The sequence below is a fragment of the Anoplopoma fimbria genome, chromosome 10 (assembly GCF_027596085.1).
Source record: "Anoplopoma fimbria isolate UVic2021 breed Golden Eagle Sablefish chromosome 10, Afim_UVic_2022, whole genome shotgun sequence".
Classification (NCBI taxonomy): domain Eukaryota; kingdom Metazoa; phylum Chordata; class Actinopteri; order Perciformes; family Anoplopomatidae; genus Anoplopoma; species Anoplopoma fimbria.
The window spans coordinates 2,682,707-2,704,984 of record NC_072458.1 but is presented as its reverse complement, the minus strand read 5'-3'; the positions used below and the strand labels follow the sequence as shown (position 1 = coordinate 2,704,984).

Genomic DNA, 22,278 nt, shown 5'->3' with positions numbered 1-22,278 from the left:
CACTGCTTTAATACTGAAAGTGGTGGAAATCTTTGTTTTAATAAGATAAGATAAGATAAGATAATCCTTTATTAGTCCCGCAGCGGGGAAATTTGCAGGGTAAAGTAGAGTAAAGTGCACACAAGAGACATAGTAGAAGAAGACAAGCTAAAAAATAAAAAATAAAAAATGAAAAATAAAAATAAAATAAAACAAGTATTATAAATAAGCAATAAAAAAACAGTAGAAAAAACAACAATAACTGAAATATTATATTTACAGACAACTATTTCAACTATTTTTAACTTTTTTAACTATTATTGCACAGTGTAATGTGTAATGTATTGCACAGAAACTTATGGGTTACCTATTTTATATTAGTTTAACGGTATTGCCCAATAAAACAAGCCAACAGAAAGTCAAACACTACCAACATTTCATTTCCCACTGGGGTTAATGTTTCATCCTGGGAGAAGAAAAAAACAAAGTCTCCAAAGTGGACTACAGTTATGATCATAGTTCGCGCATGCGCACACCAGCGGTTACCAACAAAGATGGCGCTGCTCAAAGAAGCTCACCGTCTAAACCAGCTGCTCGCCAGTCATTTCTTCAAATTCACCCCGTGTGTCGGTGTCCGGTCGGTGTCTGACCATGCATCATCTAAACCTGCACCGTCCAGTGCCCCAGAGACCGCGGGGGGGCATTTAATCTACACACAGGAGCACTTTGCATTGAAGGAGTCCCTCAGGAAGGTAACTGGGTTGCTCTGTTCCCATGAAAACAAAGCTATATGTTGCTTTGTTTGGCAGGTGACAGGTGGGTATTTGAATGTGTGTGTGTTGGTTGAAAGCAGCAGCAGTGTTGTTCCTCTTCATGTAACCGTGAGGAGCAGCAGCAGTGTCGTAAAGTGGGTGAGAGGTCACAAAGCTTGTTCTGCAGCGCTTGTTCCTCCATACATACTTTGTAAGAACCCATAAGAACCTAGAACCTATGCTGCTACTACATTAAGTCATTATAGGAGCTGTCAACAGCCTCAAATGATTGTAAGTCAGTAGTATGTTTTTTTCCCCATTCCAAAGTGATAAAGGCTACCAAAAGCAGAGCACCAGACACTTACATTCATAACATCCAGTCCTCCTCATTATTCAACAGCAGAGCAACTTGATGTCTGCATTGTCATGTTTCAAGGACACATCGACTGGAGAGCAAGGTAGTTCTCCAATCACAGCTGAAGGTCGGTGGTTCGATAACTACATTTGTAAGTTACATTACAGCCAAAGTGAATAAAGGATAGCAAAGCAGAGCACCAGGTACACTACTTATAAGTCCCTCCTCCTCATTATTCAACAGCAGAGCAACAGCTCGATGTCTGCATTGAATCATGTTTCAGGGCGGCTACAGTCTTACAGTTTCACCCATTCACACACTGATGACAGGCTACCATCAAGGTGACACCATCAGACTCTTAACATTCATGCAACATCCAGTCCACACCGATGGCCCCTTCAGGATGGGGTTAAGTGTCTTGCAAGGACACATCGACTCACCGGGTATCGCCACCGACCCTCTGATTGGAGAACTACCTTGCTCTCCACTACGCCACAGCCGCCCTAGAACCTATGCTGCTACTACTGCTGCTGCTGGTCAAGGTTATTATAGGAGCTGTCAACAGCCTCAAATGATTGTAAGTTACAAGCTTCCATGTTTTTTTCCCCAAGCCAAAGTGAATAAAGGATAGCAAAGCAGAGCACCAGGTACACTACTATATAAGTCCCTCCTCCTCATTATTCAACAGCAGAGCAACAGCTTGATGTCTGCATTGAATCATGTTTCAGGGCGGCTGTGGCGTAGTGGAGAGCAAGGTAGTTCTCCAATCAGAAGGTCGGTGGTTCGATACCCGGCTTCAGCAGTCGATGTGTCCTTGGGCAAGACACTTAACCCCAAGTTGCCCCTGAAGGCTTGCCATCGGTGTGGACTGGATGTTGCATGAATGTTAGTTAGAGTCTGATGGTGGCACCTTGATGGTAGCCTATCATCAGTGTGTGAATGGGTGAATGATATGTAATATACTACTGACTGTAAGTCGCTTTGGATAAAAGCGTCTGCTAAATGACTGTAATGTAATTAATGTTTGTTAAACAGCTGATGTTCCAGTAGAGCTAGGGCGCATGCGCAACCAGGTTCAAAGTACCAAACAGAGCAATGCTGCCCATGTGTTTTCATCACCCTTCCTACACACCACTTGATTATTGTCAACTCTCCTTTTGCCAACGTGTGCAGCATCTCTGCTCCTGCACTTAGATTAGCCAAAGCAATGGTTGTCAGTTCAGATTTAAAAAAAAAAAAGCATGTGTTATATGCCAGGAGTTATAGTGTGACATACATACATTACATTACATTACATTACAGTCATTTAGCAGACGCTTTTATCCAAAGTGACTTACAGGAAGTGTATTCAACATAGGTATTCAAGAGAACTACTAGTCACCAGAAGTCATAAGTGCATCTCCTTTCTTAAACAAGCATCTTAAAGCATAAACCAGAGCAAAAGTATAGTGCAGAGGCAAGTTACTACGAAAACAATAATTGCAACAGACTAATACGAATACAATAAGTGCTACAAACTACTACGAATAGGATAAGTGCAGTAAACAAATACATACATACATGCATACATGCATGGATGCACAAAATATGTTGGCTTTGAAATGTGAGTGGGCATAATGAAAGAAATTTAGAGAGGGGTCCTGATACAAATATATATATATATATATATGCAACAAGAACACATGTAACAGCCAGCTTTAGATAAAGTATGTTTAGATAGCCCAGGTTGAACGGGTCTCGGAGACTAATGTAAGTGAACAGTATTGTCTTGCTACGCAGGATAGTGTTGAATGTGTGTGATGGCGGTGTAGACTTCCCGTCACTCTTACATTTAAACTCAGCTTCATATTTAAACCATCTCCCCCTTTGTTAGTCAGGTCGGTTTACATGATTCATGTGTGGACAAGTTTGTGATACCAGAGGGTTTGGCTGTTTTTCAAAAGCTAGATAAACATTGATAGTGGATGAATAACTAAGGAGACCATGGCATTCAGATGAAACTGCCTATCATACCAGTGGGGCTAGCCAATGTAGTTTTGCCAAACCAGATATATTGTTTGTTCACATTAAACAAATATTTGGCACTGAATCATATATTACAAACCCCCTAATCTAAAAGCCACAGATCTTGTTTATTTGAGAACTGGTGTTTTTCCTCTTCTCATTAAGTCTGGCAGATTAAAAAGAAAGAAGAAGAGAAAACAGATTGTGTAATATGGGAAAAAGGGAAAAATGATTCACACTTTCTTTTGTACAGTACACATTATAATGATTTAAAAATGTCATTTTTGCTTGAATTATTCTGGTTTATCAGAATTTTTTTATAACTTATTATGTCTCAAAAGCCTTCAAGAATCATTTAGTATTTACTCTGATTACTGTATATAGTACATATTAGTGACTTTTGAGGTTAAGCAGCTGAATATTTGCTTGAACAATGGAAGGTTTAAAAGTTTTACTCCCCTTTCAGGAATCATTCTTCCCAAGTTTTTCTACTTAAACTCAGTCTGCCTTGCCTTTTCTGTTACAGTTGTGGATTTTCAACATGCAGACTTTTTATTTTTGAAAGTTAAATATCAACAGCTGCAAACTTTAGTCCAAAAAAACTCAACGCAAGCATTTGTAATCAGCATGACTCATTTGGGATACATATTGCAAGACAGACTTTGGAGACAGAGACTGCAAAAATACCAACAAACGGCTAATTTGAGGTAGCCAGCGAAGATGTTGCGGTAAATGGGGGGGGAAGCTAGTTGTGTGACTAAACCTTCAAAAGGATGCAAGGAGGTTGAAAATAAACGAGCACTGGGAATAATCGGAAGGATGAAAATGTGAAAAGGAAATGCAGAACAATATGTTTGCAGTGCAGGAAAGGGAACTCGAGGCAGCGTGGTTTATTAAAGGAATTCTCTGTAGGGTAATGTGTGTTTATAGATGGTTCACAAATGGGGTGATAGGAAATCCTTTAGTGACTGTCCAAGGTCAGACGTTCATAGTAACAATGTTTCCACTACCAATTTTCTGGCAGTGTTTAGGGAGGGCGTAGTACCAAATAGACTGTTGTCAAAATAGAGGTTTTGCATTGTGTGTTGCTCATTTATAAATGTGAGAGACAACTTCCCATACAAAGAAATGAGTCAGGGTTCCTGTCTCCCACATGCAAAAACCATCAAACCATTCAAGGATGCTGTTCATTAATGAGGACAAGAAGCCAAATTATACTTCCTCAATACTTCTAGGAAAAGGCTCCTCATGTGCAGACTCCCATGGCTTCAGACGGGGATCCCCAAGGGCTTTTTGCTTACTGCTTTCTGGTGCTTCAACCTTTTTGGTAGTTTTTGGCTGTTGTTGGATTGTTGTGTTGCTGTGAGTGAGAGGCTGTACAAGCTTTTCATCTGTGCTATACAACTCTGAAACTGTAGACACTTTATAATGCAGTGATTTGATACATTTTACATTTGAGTTCTGTATTAGGAGTATAATTAACACATATGTACAGTACCAGTCAAAAGTTTGGACACACCTTCTTCAATCAACTACTTTGAAGAATGTGAAATATAAAACATATTCTGGTTTGTTGAGCATTTGTTTGTTTACCACATAATTCCATATGTGTTCCTTCATAGTTTGGATTTCTTCAATATTAATCTACAATGTAGAAAAAAATAAAAATAAAGAAAAAACATGGAATGAGAAGGTGTGTCCAAACTTTTGACTGGTACTGTACATTGTGATTTATCCTGGCCTGACTGTCTGTGGAGGAGTGAGCGATTTGTATCCATTATCTTGTAACATGGTATATATGATTTTAATATCACATTATTGTTTTTCTCATATTCAACTTTAAATCCGTTTATACAAAAAGAACCAGTTGGGTATGTCTGTTGCTAATCTAGCGAATTAATGACATTAAAATATACGTAACAATATCTTCTTTACATTGAAACTGAAAATAAATAAATCCAGAACTTTGCATTCATGTTGATAATTTTCAAAATAGCCTCATATAAGACAACATAAAAATAAAACAACCAGGTCAAGATTTTGAAGGGATGGTTTAGCAGCTGACAAATTTCTATCGCCTCATAGTAGGACAATTTGTAAACGTACGAATCTAATCAAAATGTCTTGATAACGTCGTATAGTGAGTAAATAATTGAATCCCATTATATTGAATATAGTATATTGAATACTTTGTATTCTATAGATATATGAAAAGGAAACCCATGTTAACACATTGTTTGGGTTGGACCTATAAGCCCAGTCTTTATGTAGTGTGCAAGGAAAAAAACACTCCAGACTGGACATTTTGCAAGACCTGATTTGATGATGTGAAATTGTTCTGGTATGCAACACAAATGGTCCACAATAGAGATGAGGGATCACTCCCTGATGACCTTTCTGTTTCCCTTTCCCGCAGAAAGTCATCCCTTCCTTTCCATCCTCAGGATTTGAACTTTGAACGTGGATGAGTTTATTGCGGGTTAAAGAGGAACCAGTACCGGCCTTTTTACTGATTAGTCTTTTGTTGGACGTTATGTAAGTTAACCTGGTATTCACAGATTCAGGCCCAAGCATGCGCTACATATATATCTGTTGGAAGTAGTGTCTGTTTTTCTGTTTTGATCAGTAAAAACATGATTTCCATGTTCAGATTTTCTGAACATGGAAATCTGACATTGCATTGGCTGATTTTCCTCAGTCAATTTGCGTTTTTCTTGGCTTGTCGAGTGGTCGGCTGGTTTGGGTTTTGTGTGTTTTGGAAGGACAAAATGAGTGTGCGTCACTTTTGCAATCCTGGAAAAAAACCTGTGGATTCTTCTTCAGCACTTTGTTGTTATAGTTTGAACGGTAAAACACAGGACTGGTCCAGCTCATTGCTTGTTGTGTTTTCACCGTCAAGCAGAGATTTAACCAAAGCTACATGAAAGAATAGTCCAATAGAGTTCATTTTTCTGAATGCAGATTGTTGTACATGGCTCATTTACTGCAACATAACGTATCATTGGCCAAGACTTGAATTTAATGTTTCCTCTTTATGTCCCTTGAGATACCACTTTTGCTTTGATTATTACTTTTCATCGACTTTACCCACCATTTAGAGCTCATTGTAGTGAGCAGAGAAACACATTTGTGGAGCAGATTGTCATGGGTCTGTTGAAACCATGGCCCATTGATAATGTTTATGGAATAAAGTGAATAACACCAATAGCAAAGCTGTTGAAGATGTTATAATATTTTGCAAATCCATTCAAGCACAATGCTGCTTGAATTTAGTGACGAGAGACGAAAAAAAGCTGCTCTCTCTGTTGAAGAATATTATGTAAAATCCTGCGACAAGATTACTAGAATCCATTTGTTCCTCACTTATGAATAAGTTATTATATTTAGTTCACATAGAAATGAACAGACAGCTGGTACATTTGGAGGTATGTGAAGTTATTAAAATCAGCCAATTAGCAACATCCACCCCTAAATAGTAAAAATTATTCGTTAACCACAATTTTAACAACTTCTTTTGTTGTTGTCCTAATCTTAAAGCAAATAAAAAGCCATCCTTTAGTTTCAGGCAGTTGTGTATCACAGGCTTTGTGGCTGAATAAACGGTGTGGCTGCCAACCAAGAAGGGATGCCATTAGTATGGGTTTCAGTACCTGGCTTTATTTTTGCATGCTGCACTAAATATTACTTCAGAGGTTTTTCTACCCTGCCAAGAATAAAATTGGGGAGGAAATACTGAGTCATTAAAATGTTGGCTTTCAATCGATTAGATGCAAAGCTGGTGAATATCCTCCCAATATTGACTACCAACAGCTCCATTTTAAATGCTCTGTGTAATCCCTTAAAAACCCATATCCCAAAAAGTTTTATTGGACAACTTTATGAGTTTGTGTTACCAATATTGTCACTAAATTCTGTCAGTGTCTTGTTTTCCCAAATTTTCTTCTCCCAAATGTCACGGATTGAGGCCAAACCCCTGCCATTGTTTGCAGTCTGCAGCTTGTCATATTGTATGTCACTACCCAAGCCTCGGTTATCAGCAGGGAACTGGTAACATGTACATATAGGAGATAGCATGTCATGCATGCTGTCATTGTATTGGCATCATTATAGATTCACATTGTATTACATTTTTCCAGCCTGCTCTCTATTCATTGATATATATAATACCTTATCGTGCTGACTGCTACAGATAGATTACATAGACTTAAGTAGAGATGTGCACTGCACAGCAGGAAACCCGTAAAACAGTCATTGTGTGTATTCACTCATAATGCATATCTCCTTTGTGTCGGTTATGAGACAGGGAATAGAAAAGCAGGGCTCTCGTTTTTGTTGGAATCATAATAAGTAAAAAATGCAATATGTGCTTAAAATTCACCAGAAAAAATGCTAAAGATGACACATTAACATATCATTTCTCTCTCCTGTTGTGTTTGTGCTCTAGATCATCGACCAGGAGATCAACCCCCACGTGGATCAGTGGGAAGCAGAAGGGACATTTCCAGCCCATAAAATCTTCAAGATCTTAGGAAGTGCCGGCTTTTTAGGAGTCAACAAACCAGTTGGTAAGAATGTTAAAAACCTAGTAAAAAAAAAGTAGCACATTTATTTTCATAAACACACATTTGCATTTTCACCAAACCTGTTGTTGTGGAGTTTAACAAGAAGTTGATCATAGGAATGAAATTTGTTGTTCTGGCCACCTGTATCTTTGTCATGTCTGTTATTAACTAACCGGTTCCAGCCCCTGAGACCCTTAAAAGGAATTTAGGATTCCCTAAATGTGAATGATTTTTTTCTGTTTTTAAATCAGAGACAAATTACTTTTTTTCTACGCCTTTTTATTTTAAAGGATGTGTGTTTTCTATGAAAGGATCTAAGGAGATAATACGCCTGCTGGGAAATGATAATAACCATCATGTCAAAATGCCAAACTCACCTTTTGTGCTGTTGGAAAGCCAACATTCAGTTTAATGAGTTAATGAGTTCCCTGCTTTAACCATTTTACCTGCTTTTTTTTTGTACGTTTACCTGGATGCCTTAAATGGACCAGTCAAGAGTATGAAACTGTTAAAATACCCAAAGATATGTGGCTTGTGTTTGCAGAATGTGAATCCACATGACATGGATTGGCTCTGGAAGTGTTTCAAGGGTATTTTTTGTCACAGACTATAGTCCATTTGTATTCTTGGGCATTTTAGTAGTTTTAGGTAATCCATTCAAATATGACTAATTAATCACCTGCTTTCATGATATATGTTTTTGAGACATGCTGTCACTGTTGCCTTTGCAAAAAAATTCCCATGATAACTCTGTAACTTAACTGTAATTTCAAAAGGCCTAGCTTTTAAGGATACCGTTTTTGAATCCAAGAAAACCCACAAATAACAAGTTACTCAGAATAATAATTTAAGTTGTGGTTAGAATTTGCTGTGGTTAGAATTTCCAATATTGCTGGATCAAAATGTGACCATCTCCGCTTCAAGGAGCATAAGGCATTTCTTTTTTTCACAGCTGGATTCATTTTCCATTGATATTCTCTCTGTGTGACAGCCATACATTACAGTTGGTCTGGTTTAGAAATGTTCCCACTGTGATGATGGCTGCTGGTGTCACAGCAACATCCAACAACAGATGTCTGCTACACTTTGTCTTGTTTCCAGATGTGTACCCAGCTGTGTCACTGCTGGGGTGAAGGAGTGAGCGGGATAAGTGCTGTACCGTACAGGACCACAAAATAGTTGTGGTTGTTATGTCTGATTCATTCTGAATATATATAAAGAGATTTGTGGGAAGTATAGATCTAGTTTCACAGTTCTACAGTATACAGTTACTAACGCATTAATAGATATTTCACGTCTTGGTCTTGGTCTTGGTCTTGCTGTAATATCATCACTGTGGTAAAACAGCTGTTATGGCTGTTCTGACATTTGATGCTGAAAAAAGAACCAATCTGTGAACAAATAATGTTAAACACAGAGCTCTGTGAGGAGGACTGCACCTCAGGTCTGTAGGTCAAAGAAGAGGGAGGGCGAGGGAATTAAAATGTGCTGAGTGCACAAGTCTTAAGCATTAGTTGGTGGGATTAGAGAGGAGGAGCAGCTCAGGCAGAAGAAGACTGTGTGGAGACAGATTGTATTATCAGATGGTAGATTACCTGGGTTAAGTATATAGAAACAACTGTCAGGGCTGACATGTCTCAGCATACGATTTAAATGGACCTCACATATTTGCAGTGCTGTATATTATTATTTGGTCTAGTCTTTAAAACTTGTGAAAGCCTCTTTTAAAAGAAGGATACTTTATGCAGTAAGAGCTAATGGACAAATGTTTTACTGTATTCAAAAAGACGGATGCTCAGTTACCAAACTGTGGAATCTGTGTCCATCTGATAATTCCTGCTCCGTTTGTCTTAATATTTGTAAGAATATTAAGAATAACCAACGTTTGCAAGGTAATATATGTCTTCAGGAAAGTGTACAACTAGACGTGGCCTTGCTGCAGTGCTGACTAATCTGACTAATAGAGCAGACTCTGAAAGAATTCTGCACTGGGCTAATTGATTTAGAGGCTGGGTTACAGGAATGGGAGTCTGTTCACTAGAGAAATGATTCATCAGGTGGAATGAGAGAAGAACTCAAAGCCAAGTACATTACAAAATAATCTCATACAAAAACGGACAAAGTCATGTGATAAAACAACTGCAAATGTTGCGAGATCATCTTGTGATGAAATCACACCAGCTGTGACGCAAACCATATTCATTCTTGTTGCAAGGGAAAAGGTAAACTTCACGTGAAAATAGTGAAATGATCTCACTTTATAGTTGGAATTGGGATACAATTCTGAATTTTCACTGTTTTATCGCAAATAACTCTAAACGACTCCGTTCAAGACTAAATTACTTGTTATAGTGTATTTTAGTTTCTCAGTAAATATTGAAAATGCCATGTTTTACAAGTCACAATGTAAAACAGGTCTACTGTCAGGACTTAGGGGTTAAGAAGACAACGTCCCTGGTTTGAATCTGGCAGAGGACCAGTTGCATGACTTTACCCATCTTTACCTGATGCTGGTAATGTTTCTTATCCTTTAATGACTTATTGTACTCCTGATGACTTTAAATCAGGTCAAACTGAGTACTGGGAGAGTGGACTTAATGGATTTATGCTTGGCAACAAAGTTGATTCTCCTGTTTAACACCTTTTGGTGCACATCATGTCCCTTTATTTTAAAACACTCAACCCCTATTTTCCACTCTTTTTTCCATACACAAAGAAAGGCATTATTACTTTCAAAACATGAGAACAGGAAGTTTTCTTAAGGCAGCCACGTTGAGGGAGAAGTCAGGGACGACCCTTGGCTCCCTGCCTGTTTTCCTCTGCTCTGAGAAATAGGAACCTGCGGTTCACCCCATGGCAATGGCCTCTTGTCTCCTGCCTGATGGATAGAACCTGGCAGCCTCCACAGTTTTCTCTTTAACGCAATATATTTGCTAATGTTTAGAAGAATAACCTGTTGGAGATAACTGTGTGTCCAGGCTGTTTCCTTTCACTCAATTTCTACTTTAGAAATACTATGACACATTCACTGCAATGGCTTGTGTTTCTCTTTAAAAACATTGCAAACACAGAGTCTTCTCAGATTGTATAGTACAACACGCTGTTATGGTGTGGATTTATTCAGGGGTTGAGTAATAGTACAATTACACCTGTGTCCTCTGTAGTCCGTGACAATTGTTACACTTGTCATGGATCCAAGCTTACGACTGTGATTAATTGATTAATTGTCCCTCTTTCCTATGTTGTCACCCTTCAGGTAGAAGTGGTTTTATCATCAGGGCACTCATGTTGCTGAGCACATGGAATAGAAAGCGTACTCTCTTCCACATTGCCAGTGTCTGCTTGTGCTGCACCTTTTAAATTCACTCAAGCTTTATCCTTCTATATGTGCTGCATATGGAGCTCTGAGGAACATCTGGCGTTCAGAAAAAAACCACATGTGTATAGAATTGACATTTGTGACAGAATTTTGTTTGTTTTTCTTCTGCTTGCTTGTTCAAACAGACGGCCTGCTGTTTTGCTGAAAGCGGGATAAACCTTGGTGCTTCCCTTGTTCCACATTATCCACCGCAGGGTTTCCAGTGCTCAGAAACTTATCGCTGCACAGCTGCACCTGTTTCCTCTTATTTTTGGCTTTCCCAGCTCCCCCGGTCTGCCTGTCCCTCTATATCTGTCTTTTTCTCTGTCCCCATTTACTATGCTCTCTGTCTTTTTCCTCCCTAACTCTCTCTGACGGTCTGCCATACTGTGCTTTCCATTATTTGATAAGTAGTCTGACAGGTGAAATTAAACCACTTTGCTCCAGTTGTAAGCCTCCATGTGGTAAATTGACTAATAATTATTCATTGTCCGTCAGTGCCCGTATCCATCACCCGGTGGCTGGCAGTCTGTATTTAGTCATGGGAAAACTGAGCACCGACCATTTCACAAATGCTCAGTCTTGTTATATTTGGCTGACTGGACATTAGCATCAAGAGATTTGTCCTAAACGAATAACTGTCAGGTTACATTTGTCAGACCAGAATGGGATGATGATATCCAGTTTTTTGTACCGCAGAAGGACCCTTCATTTCCATATTGTTTTATTTGGAAAGTATCTGAATGTGTGTTTGTTTAACACAAACAACTTTAAGATAAATGCAGTATAAAGGTGAGCATTAGCATTAGCCAGCTCAATTCATGAGTAGTGGAAAGAAAATTGCCTTTGGCAATAAGTATATATTAGTGTTAAAAAAAAAAAGCCTATTCATTTTAAAATAGATGGTGCAGCTGATGATGAAAGGAAAGAAAAAGAGATGGATCTTTATGAGGATAACTGGTCTTTTAAACATGGTTTATGATGCACCGTTCAGCTCCATTAAGGACCTAAGGTCTTTGCAAATGCCTCCACTGCCAGAATGAAAGAAATAGACATCCATTTCTGACTTCTTAACTAAATGGGTTTTTGAAAAGATCCAAATCAAGTTTGATATACTAAGCAGAACAGATGAGATAACACTGATCTCCCAGTGACCCTTATCTGCACCGCGCTGCTGATCTCCCAGTGGTGCTTTTTACACACAATTACAGAAAGCACAATTAATGATAACATCCTGTAATTATTTGAGTGCATGCTCTGGTGCCAACAGATCAGCTCAGAATATTTTGTATGTACACACCAGTGTGTACGTGTTTACAGAAACATATTAGGCAGGGATTTTATCACAGGGACGACAGGAAAGATGGAAGAGAGACAGGGTTGGTGGGAGCAAGGCAAAGTTTAAGGTCACTAATGTTGTGATGGGGTTAATTTATCCCAGGGGGCATTGGTCCGCCATTGCTGCTTCCTCTTTCAGCTGAGTGGTGAAGGTCCACATCTGTAATCAAAGGTTATAAATAAGGAAAATAAATAATCCACACATGTCCAGTGAAGTGTCAGCAGAAATTGAAGGAGGGTGTGTTTTGTCCTGTGCAGAGTACGGAGGCTTGGGTCTTGACTTCAGCTACAGCGTAGCGGTTTCAGAGGAGCTGGGCAACATCCGCTGTGGAGGCATCCCCATGGCCATCGGTGTACAGACTGACATGGCTACTCCTGCGCTGGCCAGGTACAATCCCTCAAATGTTGGTGTACATAATAGAGCATGAGAAATATTTGATAAATCCACTGATATTTGGTTTTGTGATAAGTTTGCAGCTTTAAACTACATGCCCCAAATCCAGTGTTTTGTCTTTTCCCTTTAAGCAACTCCCAACAGTTCTGGTTGGAGACGTGTCTTTGATTATACATTTTTACATTTTGCTTTCTGCACTTATCTACCTCGACATCTGCCTTCTCTTTTTATGAAAAGGACAACAACAAGGCAAGGACTAGGCAAACAATGTCTGCTTTGTGTTTTGGTTCATTTTTAACACCATCACTAGAGCCACTTGTACCAGAGCTGGAATACATTTTCAAACATCCATCCTACATGGGCCCTGTTTCATGTGGAGGTGATAAAAGGTTGCCTCTATTGCTACCGCTGGCAACAACTGGCGGCCAAATTAGCCTGCAGATAATTTAAGTGTTTGACGTATGAGTTGTTAAAACCAACCCAGTGTCCAAACAATTTAAAATTCTCTTTGCTTCAGAAATGTTCTTCATTGTTTGGTCCAGCTCTGCAGAGATGTCCGTCTCCTTTTATTCGAGAATCTTTAGCTTGTGTTTTATTGGTCTATATACGGACAATGATTATTTTAACAGCTGCACTCGTTAACAAGCAGTCAATTGCACTGATTACACTTTACGTGATGCAGTTAGAATCCATTTTATAGTGCTACAAATGCTATAACCAAAATCTAAAATGTGTTTCTAACGCTAACCTTGTCCACTGCTAAATAAATGAACACATTTCCACAAGGATGTCACCTCTAGAGGCAGAGGATTTTACAGTGAATCGATTATAACAGGTTCTGCAGCACCATCTGCTCCGTTGTGTGTTGTAAACAACTGATACTGAAGTTTACTGCTGCAAAAACTAAGTATCATCTCAGGTGCTTTTTACTGTATCATATGTCAAATATATTTGACTTTAATGTTTGCAAACTTATACAGATGAAGATAAAACTCTGACAAGCCGAGAATATTTGCCCTCTGATATATTGGCCAAAACACTTTATGGTCCCTGTTTTACTGTCTTACTGGTCTTATTGGTTGTATTATTGTTAGGCTAGAAAATACAGCCTGTTGTACATCCTGTTATTAAAGTTACACTCACTAGAGAGAGTATGTGTATGGATATATTTAGTAATAGTTTTTCTCACCCAAGTAGGGCCTTGGTTTGTTCTGTGATATCAACCTGCTATGAACCAGCTGCTGGTGGCAGATGACAGAATTCAGTGAAATAGACAATTGGAGTCTCAGGAGCTTAATTAGGGGATCTACACTTTATTGCAACAAGGTCTAAGTGTTAAGAGAACAGCAACAACACAAAAAAATACATCATGGGAGCTTCAGGATAAGACTCCCTCCTTTGTCCCACTGGAACTGTAATTGCCTCAAACATGGCAGTGTGGTTTCAAAGCACCAAACTATCTCCTGCTCTTTCTTGAAGCAGTTAAAGAGTTTCACCCAACATTTATCAAACACTTGCCTGACAATCATGTTTGTATTAGATGTAAATGTAGAAGTATTTTAAGATTTGAAAAAGAAATGCTCTTGGATTCCCATGAGTGTCAATTTTGTAACTGCTAATTAATACTTTCAAACATGCTTTTATTTCTTCGTATACGTGCGTGTGCGTGTGTGTGTGTGTGTGTGTGTGTGTGTGTGTGTGTGTGTGCGTGTGTGTGTGTGTCTGTGTCTGTGTCTGCGTGTGCGTGTGTGTGTGCAGGTTTGGTTCAGCTGAGCTTAAGGAAGAGTTCCTCCTTCCCTCCATCATGGGGGACAAAGTGGCCTGCCTGGGAGTAAGTGAAGTCGGAGCCGGCTCTGATGTCTCAAGTACGTCTCTCCTTCATCATCTTCTGGCCATTTATTATCACATAATTTCCCTTTAAGTTTCTGAAGGACCATTTTGAATGAACTTTTGCTCCAGAAATGATTGAACAACAGTTTTACAATCAATTTGGCACTGATATTCTCTCAGGAGAGAAGGCTGGCATGATGAATGTGAAATACTGCATTTAGGCCTACATTCACCATCAGATTTCACAACCTTTTTGCTTCCTTTTTTCTGGATTAGTATGTTTGAGTTTGAATATGCCATCTTTAGCATCAAAGGAACATCTTTGGTGAAACTTTCTGCTCCGAAGTCTTTTTATTTGAGGGCCAAAATTGTATTTCTTTGATTATTCATCTGTTCAAACTTTGCACAGATGAATGGGGGAGTTAAGCGTCCTTACCCATTTTCTTTCTATCTCCACCCATTTACACACTCCACCACACATCGATTCAGGTATCCTGACCAAGGCAGTGAGGAAAGGGGATGAATACGTGATCAACGGGGGAAAGATGTGGACCACCAACGGTACCCAGGCTGACTGGATATGTCTCCTCGCCAACACAAGCGACGGGCCTTCACACCGGAACAAATCCCTCATCTGTTTGCCCATGAACCTGCCAGGTAGGTCTGGTAATTATTTGTGGGACGATTCTCCTGTAAAAGCAGATGGGTTTTTTTCTTGGACAAAAGCCTTTCAGTGGAAAATGAACCATTGTAATTGACATTTAACATCTGGGATTTAAGTTCATCTAAAAATAGATTCTGTGTTTTTCACTTCTACTTAAACAGATGATTTACTGCAATACTCCCACATGATTTTCTTGAGCACATAACCCTAAATCACCCTTTCTACAGAATGTATCAGTATCCGTTCTATCAACAGGATCTGTTATTATTAGTGTGCCTTTGCCAAGTTGCATGATGACGTACATTTCACTTATCCTACCCTCCCCCACTGTAGGGGTGCACATCGCCCGCAAGATTGAAAAACTCGGTATGTGGTCATCGGACACAGCTGAAGTGTTCTTCGATGACGTTCATGTGCCCTGCAAGAACATCATCGGCCAGGAAGGCATGGGCTTCACCTATCAGATGCTTCAGTTCCAGGAAGAGAGGCTGTGGGCAGTGGCCAATAGTGAGTGAGCCTTTCTTTCAGTTCGTCATCTCTCCTTTCCCACCAAGCAAATCCAGTAATCCGGCATTATCGTTCCTAGTTTTCTTAGTTTTACTTTGAGTTTTTACTTAATCCTTCATCCTCAAGGCAATTTTTCCCAACATCTCATCTGGCTCCTACAGATCACATCTTGACTGTAAATCCCACAGTTTATGTATTATGGTATCATTTCCGTTATAGTTTCCAAGAATTAGGGAGCTTAGGTTCACATAGTTCAAGCCATTAATCTTCTGTAAAATAGTTGTTTGCTTTTGATTTTGAGTAGAAAGCATGCATCAATATTTCCTTTGGCAGAATTTATGAGAAAATGTTAAGGAGGAGTGGGACTTAACATTCAGTGACTGAATCTGAAACTGATACGTCTGGCCTGGTGAACTTTTGTGCATCATGTCATATATCAGAGACACAACTGACAAACACAGACATGTGTTAGTAGTAGCAGAAAGGTCACATCTCTGTCTCTCTATTGTAACACCTCCAGTCGTGACCATGATGGACAACATCATTCAGGAGACCATCCAGTACACCCGGCAGAGGAAGATCTTCAAGCAGCCCGTCCTCTACCACCAGGCGGTTAACTTCAGGTTGGCTGAGCTGCAGACGGAGGTCGAGCTGCTCCGCTCCCTCCTCCATCGCGCCACAGGTGGGATCCCTATAAAAAAAGACATTACATAACCAAAATGAAACATTAATGTTAGCTTGGTAGTGTTGGCTGCATTTGGATGACTCTGTTCCCTCTTGAAATGTCTTCCATTTTTGGCTCAGAGCATTGAGGCTCACATAATGAGTATAGAGTTATAGCATCATAACAGCACTTAGTTTTTTCTTGGAATGTGTGTGTTTTTGACTTTTTTTGTCTTGTTGTTGTATCAGCGTTTTTTTCCCCAAATGTTTCCCTTATTACCAATCCATTGGTAGACCTTTTTGCTAGTATTTATGTTATTTATTATTAAAAATAACATTTATTTTCAAAAAAATACATTTATCTACAAAATCCACCTCTTATAGATTAAGTTTCCTTTTCTTCTTAAGATAAGGTAGATACAGTTATTTCACATTTAGATACTGAATATCCACATTACCCTTAAAACACAGGCCAGGAACATATAAGCTTGGATTTGTATGTGCAGTATTTTAGGAAAATCTTACCAAATGAATGCATGCAGCTGTCCTTGTGGCACTTAATACCATAGATAAGACTGAGGTCTCAGTAACAAAGGCACCACTTAACTTAGCTCTGTAAGAATGATGTGAATGCCAGACTAGCCTTGAGTGGGTCATTTGTCATACGTACAATGCAGCAGGTTGGTTTAAATGATAGAGGACAATGTTCAGGCTGGAGAATAATGTGGTTGATTAATATTAAGTGATAAGTTAACGGTTAACAACAGAATGTTTGGCTGGCTATAGACAGATAAGCAATTATTAGCTTTAGCATCAAAATTGCTTGCAGCTAGATTGCCCAAGCAACAACGATTTAATGGATGATTTGCACGAAACTGATGATTTTCACTCCCTGGAGTTAAATTCTATCCTTCTTATAGGGTGATTATTTTCTTTTAAGCCATATTTCACAAGCCTCCATGAGCAGTGCTAAAAATTGCCTTTCGGGTTTTCCCATTTAATTATATTAGTTAATTCTCTTTGTGTTCATCTATATTTGGTCCTCAGATAACTTAAATATGTTTTTTGTAATGGAGCAATTTGGAGTTAAGTATTGTACACGAGGACACTTCCATTGGACCGGAGGGGAGACGGCGGTTCAAATGATTAATGGCTGGTTTGCTCTCCCAAACTACTGTTGCTTCTGTGTGTACTGGCATAACTTCAAACCCCACAGGCTTGGCCACTTGAAAACTGGCACATACACATCCCATGGGCTTTACACTGCAGTGTGTATGATATGAATATGTGGGTGAGCATCTGGCAGTCCGGTGTTCAAGGTCTTGTGATTTCCTCGTTGTGTTTGTAACCACTTCAGTGGCGAGCAGCTTTTGAATGAATACACATGGCCGGTCCAATTCACTTGCCCAGAAACAGAACAAAGCTTTTGAAATCTGTTTGGTGCAGGTAGATAAACACACAAACAGACACACAAACAAACTTCTTTACAAACTGAAACAGGAAAAAAATCATACAGCTCACACGTTTCCTCTGGAGGGTACCTACAATAGAGGCATTGATCAGCCCCCGGTGACTCTGAAACCGAACCACAGTTGTTTATTGTCCTTGTTTTCCTCGCTACATTATTTTTACTTCCATTTTATACACCTGGACATTTTTTAATCTTCCATGCTTGTGTCACTACTTCTGTGCTTCCCTTTTCTTTCTGCAGCATTGTACATTAAAGGCAATGATGTCACCAAGCTGGCATCCATGGCCAAATTAAAGGGGGGCCGCCTGGCCAGGGAACTGGGCGACAGCTGTCTTCAGTATTGGGGAGGAATGGGCTTCACCAGTGACGTGCTGGTCAGCAGATTTTACAGGTGAGGATGGTCAGAGAAAAGGTATCTTAAATAGAATGTCTTTTGTTAAGTGATCTGGTTTTGAACCATAATCTCCATCACAGTGATTCATAGCAAATATGATGATTTTCAATTACTTTCAGCCCTGTGCACTTTTTTTCCATCTCATCCAAAATATCAACTATCTGTCTGCAAAACCATGACATATAAGCACCATTCACCTTTCTTGCCAACTATGAATATTTGTCTGCCAACGATGCTTTTTGTGAGGGTATAACATTTCTATGGTTAGAGCAAACCCAGCAGTTGGCAGGAGCTTGATAAAGCTTATGGTAGATTTATGAGGAAGTTTAATCAGATTGATTGATGGCCTCTACATAAAAATAGCATGTGATCAAGTAATAATAATTCTTGAAGACATGCAATTAGGCTCAGTCTCCTGCTGCGCACTGTTGGACTGATTCAGAATCTGTAGACTCTTATTTTACACTGTGCTGACACCTACTGATGGGGCATATAATGCAGCTGAACAAGGGGTTCCTGATAAACATTGTTACAATGTTGAGAGAAAAACAAAGTAATTGCTAGAATTATTCAAGTGAATGAAATGTCAAAGGAAATTGAGGGGATTGTTACAGAGAAAAGACCTGTCTGTGTTAACGCTGTCCTTTCCACAGAGATTCCAGGTTAATGTCCATTGGTGGAGGGGCTGATGAGGTCATGCTGGGAATCATCTGCAAGTACATGGACACACTACCGAAGAAATAATGTTGTTAAAACCTGACCCAGACGGACTGATGTCGGCCGCTCCAGCGCAGACAATGTGCCGATCGTTCACAATGGATTGCTAAACACAAGTCACCTAAGTGCATTTCTGATATGTAAAACATCTTGACATATTCAAGGAAGTTAGTTTGTTATAATATTTTGCATGTGATTGTTTTAACTGTACTGTATGTGGTCTGATCAGCTCAAACACACAGAATGATGAAGCTTGTGTTGTTTTTCAAGAGCATAATAATTGTAACAGCCTGCAGTTGAGTTGTATTATTTGTAATTAGTTCATTTAAACATAGTGTAAAGACTAAATTTATTTTTCGAATAGACTTTGCAAGAAAATGTTCAAAAATGAAAATAAATATCAAGCAAAGATTTTAACATTTTGTCATTCACAAATTTATAAAAGAGTAAAATAACAGTTCAGTTTTAATGTTTGCAATGAATTCTCTATTTGTGTTATTAACACAAGTCAATTTAGAGCATAAAATTTGTTTATTTACATTAAAAAAAACATTTTTACAACAAAGATGAAACAATAAAGCACACTGTTATTAATTGTTCAATGAATGGCAACTCCTGTAAAACATCCATTCATTCTTAAAAAGCAAAACATTAGATTATTTGCTTCAAGTAGCATTCTATAACTTAATAACTTTTAACACAACATTGTCTGTATATACAGATTTGCCAATTCATCACATCTCTCATATAATGTGCCCCCGACTAAATTAAGGTTTTTGACACAGTAGTATCTTCTACAGTTGCTACACGTTTAATGTTATGTCTCATCTTCTCATCCAGGTAAATTGGGCTGATATCAAGCACAAACATATACTGTCAGTGTCTGCTTCATATATACATATACAGTTAACAACTCCTACTTCACTTGGTCATTAATCATCTTAGACCTATTTTACCTACTGTTTAGGGTTCCATCACATAGTATCAGTAGGAGTTCTTTCATAACTACATTTTGTGGGTTTTATTCATGAAATACTCTGAGATGTGGGCACATGTAAAGCTGAGACACTTAAAAGAAATATCCCTGCCTTTCCTCATCAACATCATGTGGGTCTAGTTTTGAGACGCATTGGCTTGGCAAACATTGGGGATGAAGACGGGGAGTTAGGAGGTCAAGTCCAACAGAGCCTGCTTATCACCTCAGCTTGATGAACCAATACAGGACAAAGAAGACGAAAAGACAGAAGAGCAGCATGTAGCACAGCAGTTTGGTCTGACTGCCTCTGGACAGCTGCTTGACTCTGCCGATAGTAGCACCAAGCAGGCCGCCTGTTGAGTCAAAGTCTGTGTCCTAATGTGGAAAAGGGGGATAAAAGGTAAGTCCAGGCAGGTCAGTAAACAAACACACTGTAACAAGCAGATCCTGGGTTTGAAACTCAAATACTGTGACATGGAAGTACAATTGTGGGGCGCTATTTTATACTTCTCCTAATATTATAATCGTATATATTAAGTTATTTTTACGCCACTTCTGTTTATCTGACTGTTATATTGATCATTTAAAAACAACCAAATCAACCTGTGTAATATGAAAGATGGATTAAAATACCAGGCAGTATATAACATGTAAAAGTAACATTTTAATGATGCTTCCAGGTTAATTTATCATTCATAATAAACACTCTGACTGTTTATTCTCCAAGTACATTATGATGCAAATATGTTTGTACTTAAGATTTGAATGCAGGACTATGACTTTTTACATAGGGGTATGTGTACTTTCCCTTAAGTTAGGAATCTTAAATACTTTCCCCATTACTCATATTTTGTTCATTTTCAGTCAGAAAATAAAAGTGAAACTTGCCATATCATCCAGCATTTTATTCTGGTATTTGACTTCCGTTCCGATGTCGATAGACAGCTGTAAATATCAAGTAACATCACATTAATGTCAATATTAAAGAGATAAAGCAATTCAATTTAAAACAAGCACACACATCTTGTAATATTCACCAATATTATTATTATATATTATTATTATTCTATCTTTATTTTGTTGTATAGTATGTGTATTTATTGTCTGTGTCTGTTGTATATAGTATGTGTATTTATTGTCTGTGTCTGTGTAGTTGTATAGTATGTGTATTTATTGTCTGTGTAGTTGTATAGTATATGTGTATTTATTGTCTGTGTAGTTGTATAGTATGTGTATTTATTGTCTGTGTAGTTGTATAGTATGTGTATTTATTGTCTGTGTAGTTGTATAGTATGTGTATTTATGTCTGTCTGTAGTTGTATTGTCTGTGTAGTTGTATAGTATGTGTATTTATTGTCTGTGTAGTTGTATAGTATGTGTATTTATTGTCTGTGTAGTTGTATAGTATGTGTATTTATTGTCTGTGTAGTTGTATAGTATGTGTATTTATTGTCTGTGTAGTTGTATTTATTTATTGTGTAGTTGTATAGTATGTGTATTTATTGTCTGTGTAGTTGTATAGTATAGTATGTGGGGATCAATAAAGGAATATAATAATAACATTACATTCATCAGTAGCTACTCACACTCTTCAGGGCGGTGACTTTAGCCCTCAGTCCCTCCTGCAGATGTTCATTCTCCTCTTCATAAACACTGTATCCACTAGCCACATAATTCCCAGGGCCTCCTTCGCCTTAACGAAACGAGAACGACAATAAACACACCGACCATCATGCATATACATGGTAACAACATTAGCTTAATAAGCTAGCTAAAGTCTCTTACCCAATCCAGCGCGCCTCATCCTGAACCAGTGAAGTTGTCCGGTGGCTTAACGTGTAATAGTGTAATAATGTAACGTTTAACACAACAAACACTGACCAAAACGAGCTGGAAACCACAGCTAAAGGTGAAGGTTTACCTGTGTAGACTGTACCTTGAGCTCTAGCGCTACAGCAGGAGACACGTCATCATACGGTGGCCGGCGAGGACAATCTTTCGATGACGAGCCCCGTTATGCGATAGCAGGCAAACGCATGCATAAGAGGGGACTCTGTTTGGTGTTTGTTATTTCCACATTTAAATATTCTGTGTGTGAAAGTGTATTACATGGATGATTAAAAACGATTGGGTTTGAAGTTTGCGTTTCTGTGCAGTATGGGTGTGTGTAGGTAAATCTGTTTTAAAAGCAAGTAGATCTATTTTAAAAGCAAGTAGATCTATTTTAAAAGCAAGTAGATCTATTTTAAAAGCAAGTAGGACTAATTCACTTTGAAATCACCACAGAAAGTAAGGACAAATTGTAACTTTAATT

General features: G+C 38.6%; 2 protein-coding genes across 3 annotated transcripts; one reads left to right on the top strand and one right to left on the bottom strand.

The window, feature by feature from the left end:
* The first annotated feature begins 495 nt into the window (after positions 1-495).
* Positions 496-19,405, top strand: zgc:85777 (uncharacterized protein LOC405871 homolog). The gene is made up of 9 exons (XM_054605426.1): positions 496-731; positions 7,535-7,655; positions 12,607-12,736; positions 14,501-14,607; positions 15,062-15,229; positions 15,570-15,743; positions 16,264-16,425; positions 18,118-18,268; positions 18,925-19,405. The coding sequence occupies exons 1-9, from the start codon at positions 534-536 to the stop codon at positions 19,013-19,015; spliced, it is 1,302 nt and encodes a 433-aa protein (XP_054461401.1). The 5' UTR covers positions 496-533; the 3' UTR covers positions 19,016-19,405.
* An 80-nt stretch (positions 19,406-19,485) lies between these two features.
* bet1 (Bet1 golgi vesicular membrane trafficking protein) lies at positions 19,486-21,989 on the bottom strand. Of its 2 annotated transcripts, none has more exons than XM_054605433.1 (5): positions 21,886-21,989; positions 21,750-21,794; positions 21,551-21,657; positions 20,853-20,909; positions 19,486-20,339 (listed from the first exon to the last, which is right to left on the bottom strand). In XM_054605433.1, the coding sequence occupies exons 2-5, from the start codon at positions 21,766-21,768 to the stop codon at positions 20,184-20,186; spliced, it is 339 nt and encodes a 112-aa protein (XP_054461408.1). In that variant the 5' UTR covers positions 21,769-21,794; positions 21,886-21,989; the 3' UTR covers positions 19,486-20,183. The 2 variants fall into 2 exon arrangements, with proteins under 2 accessions (XP_054461408.1, XP_054461407.1); XM_054605432.1 differs by having other exon boundaries at positions 21,901-21,988.
* Between the last annotated feature and the right edge of the window lie 289 nt (positions 21,990-22,278).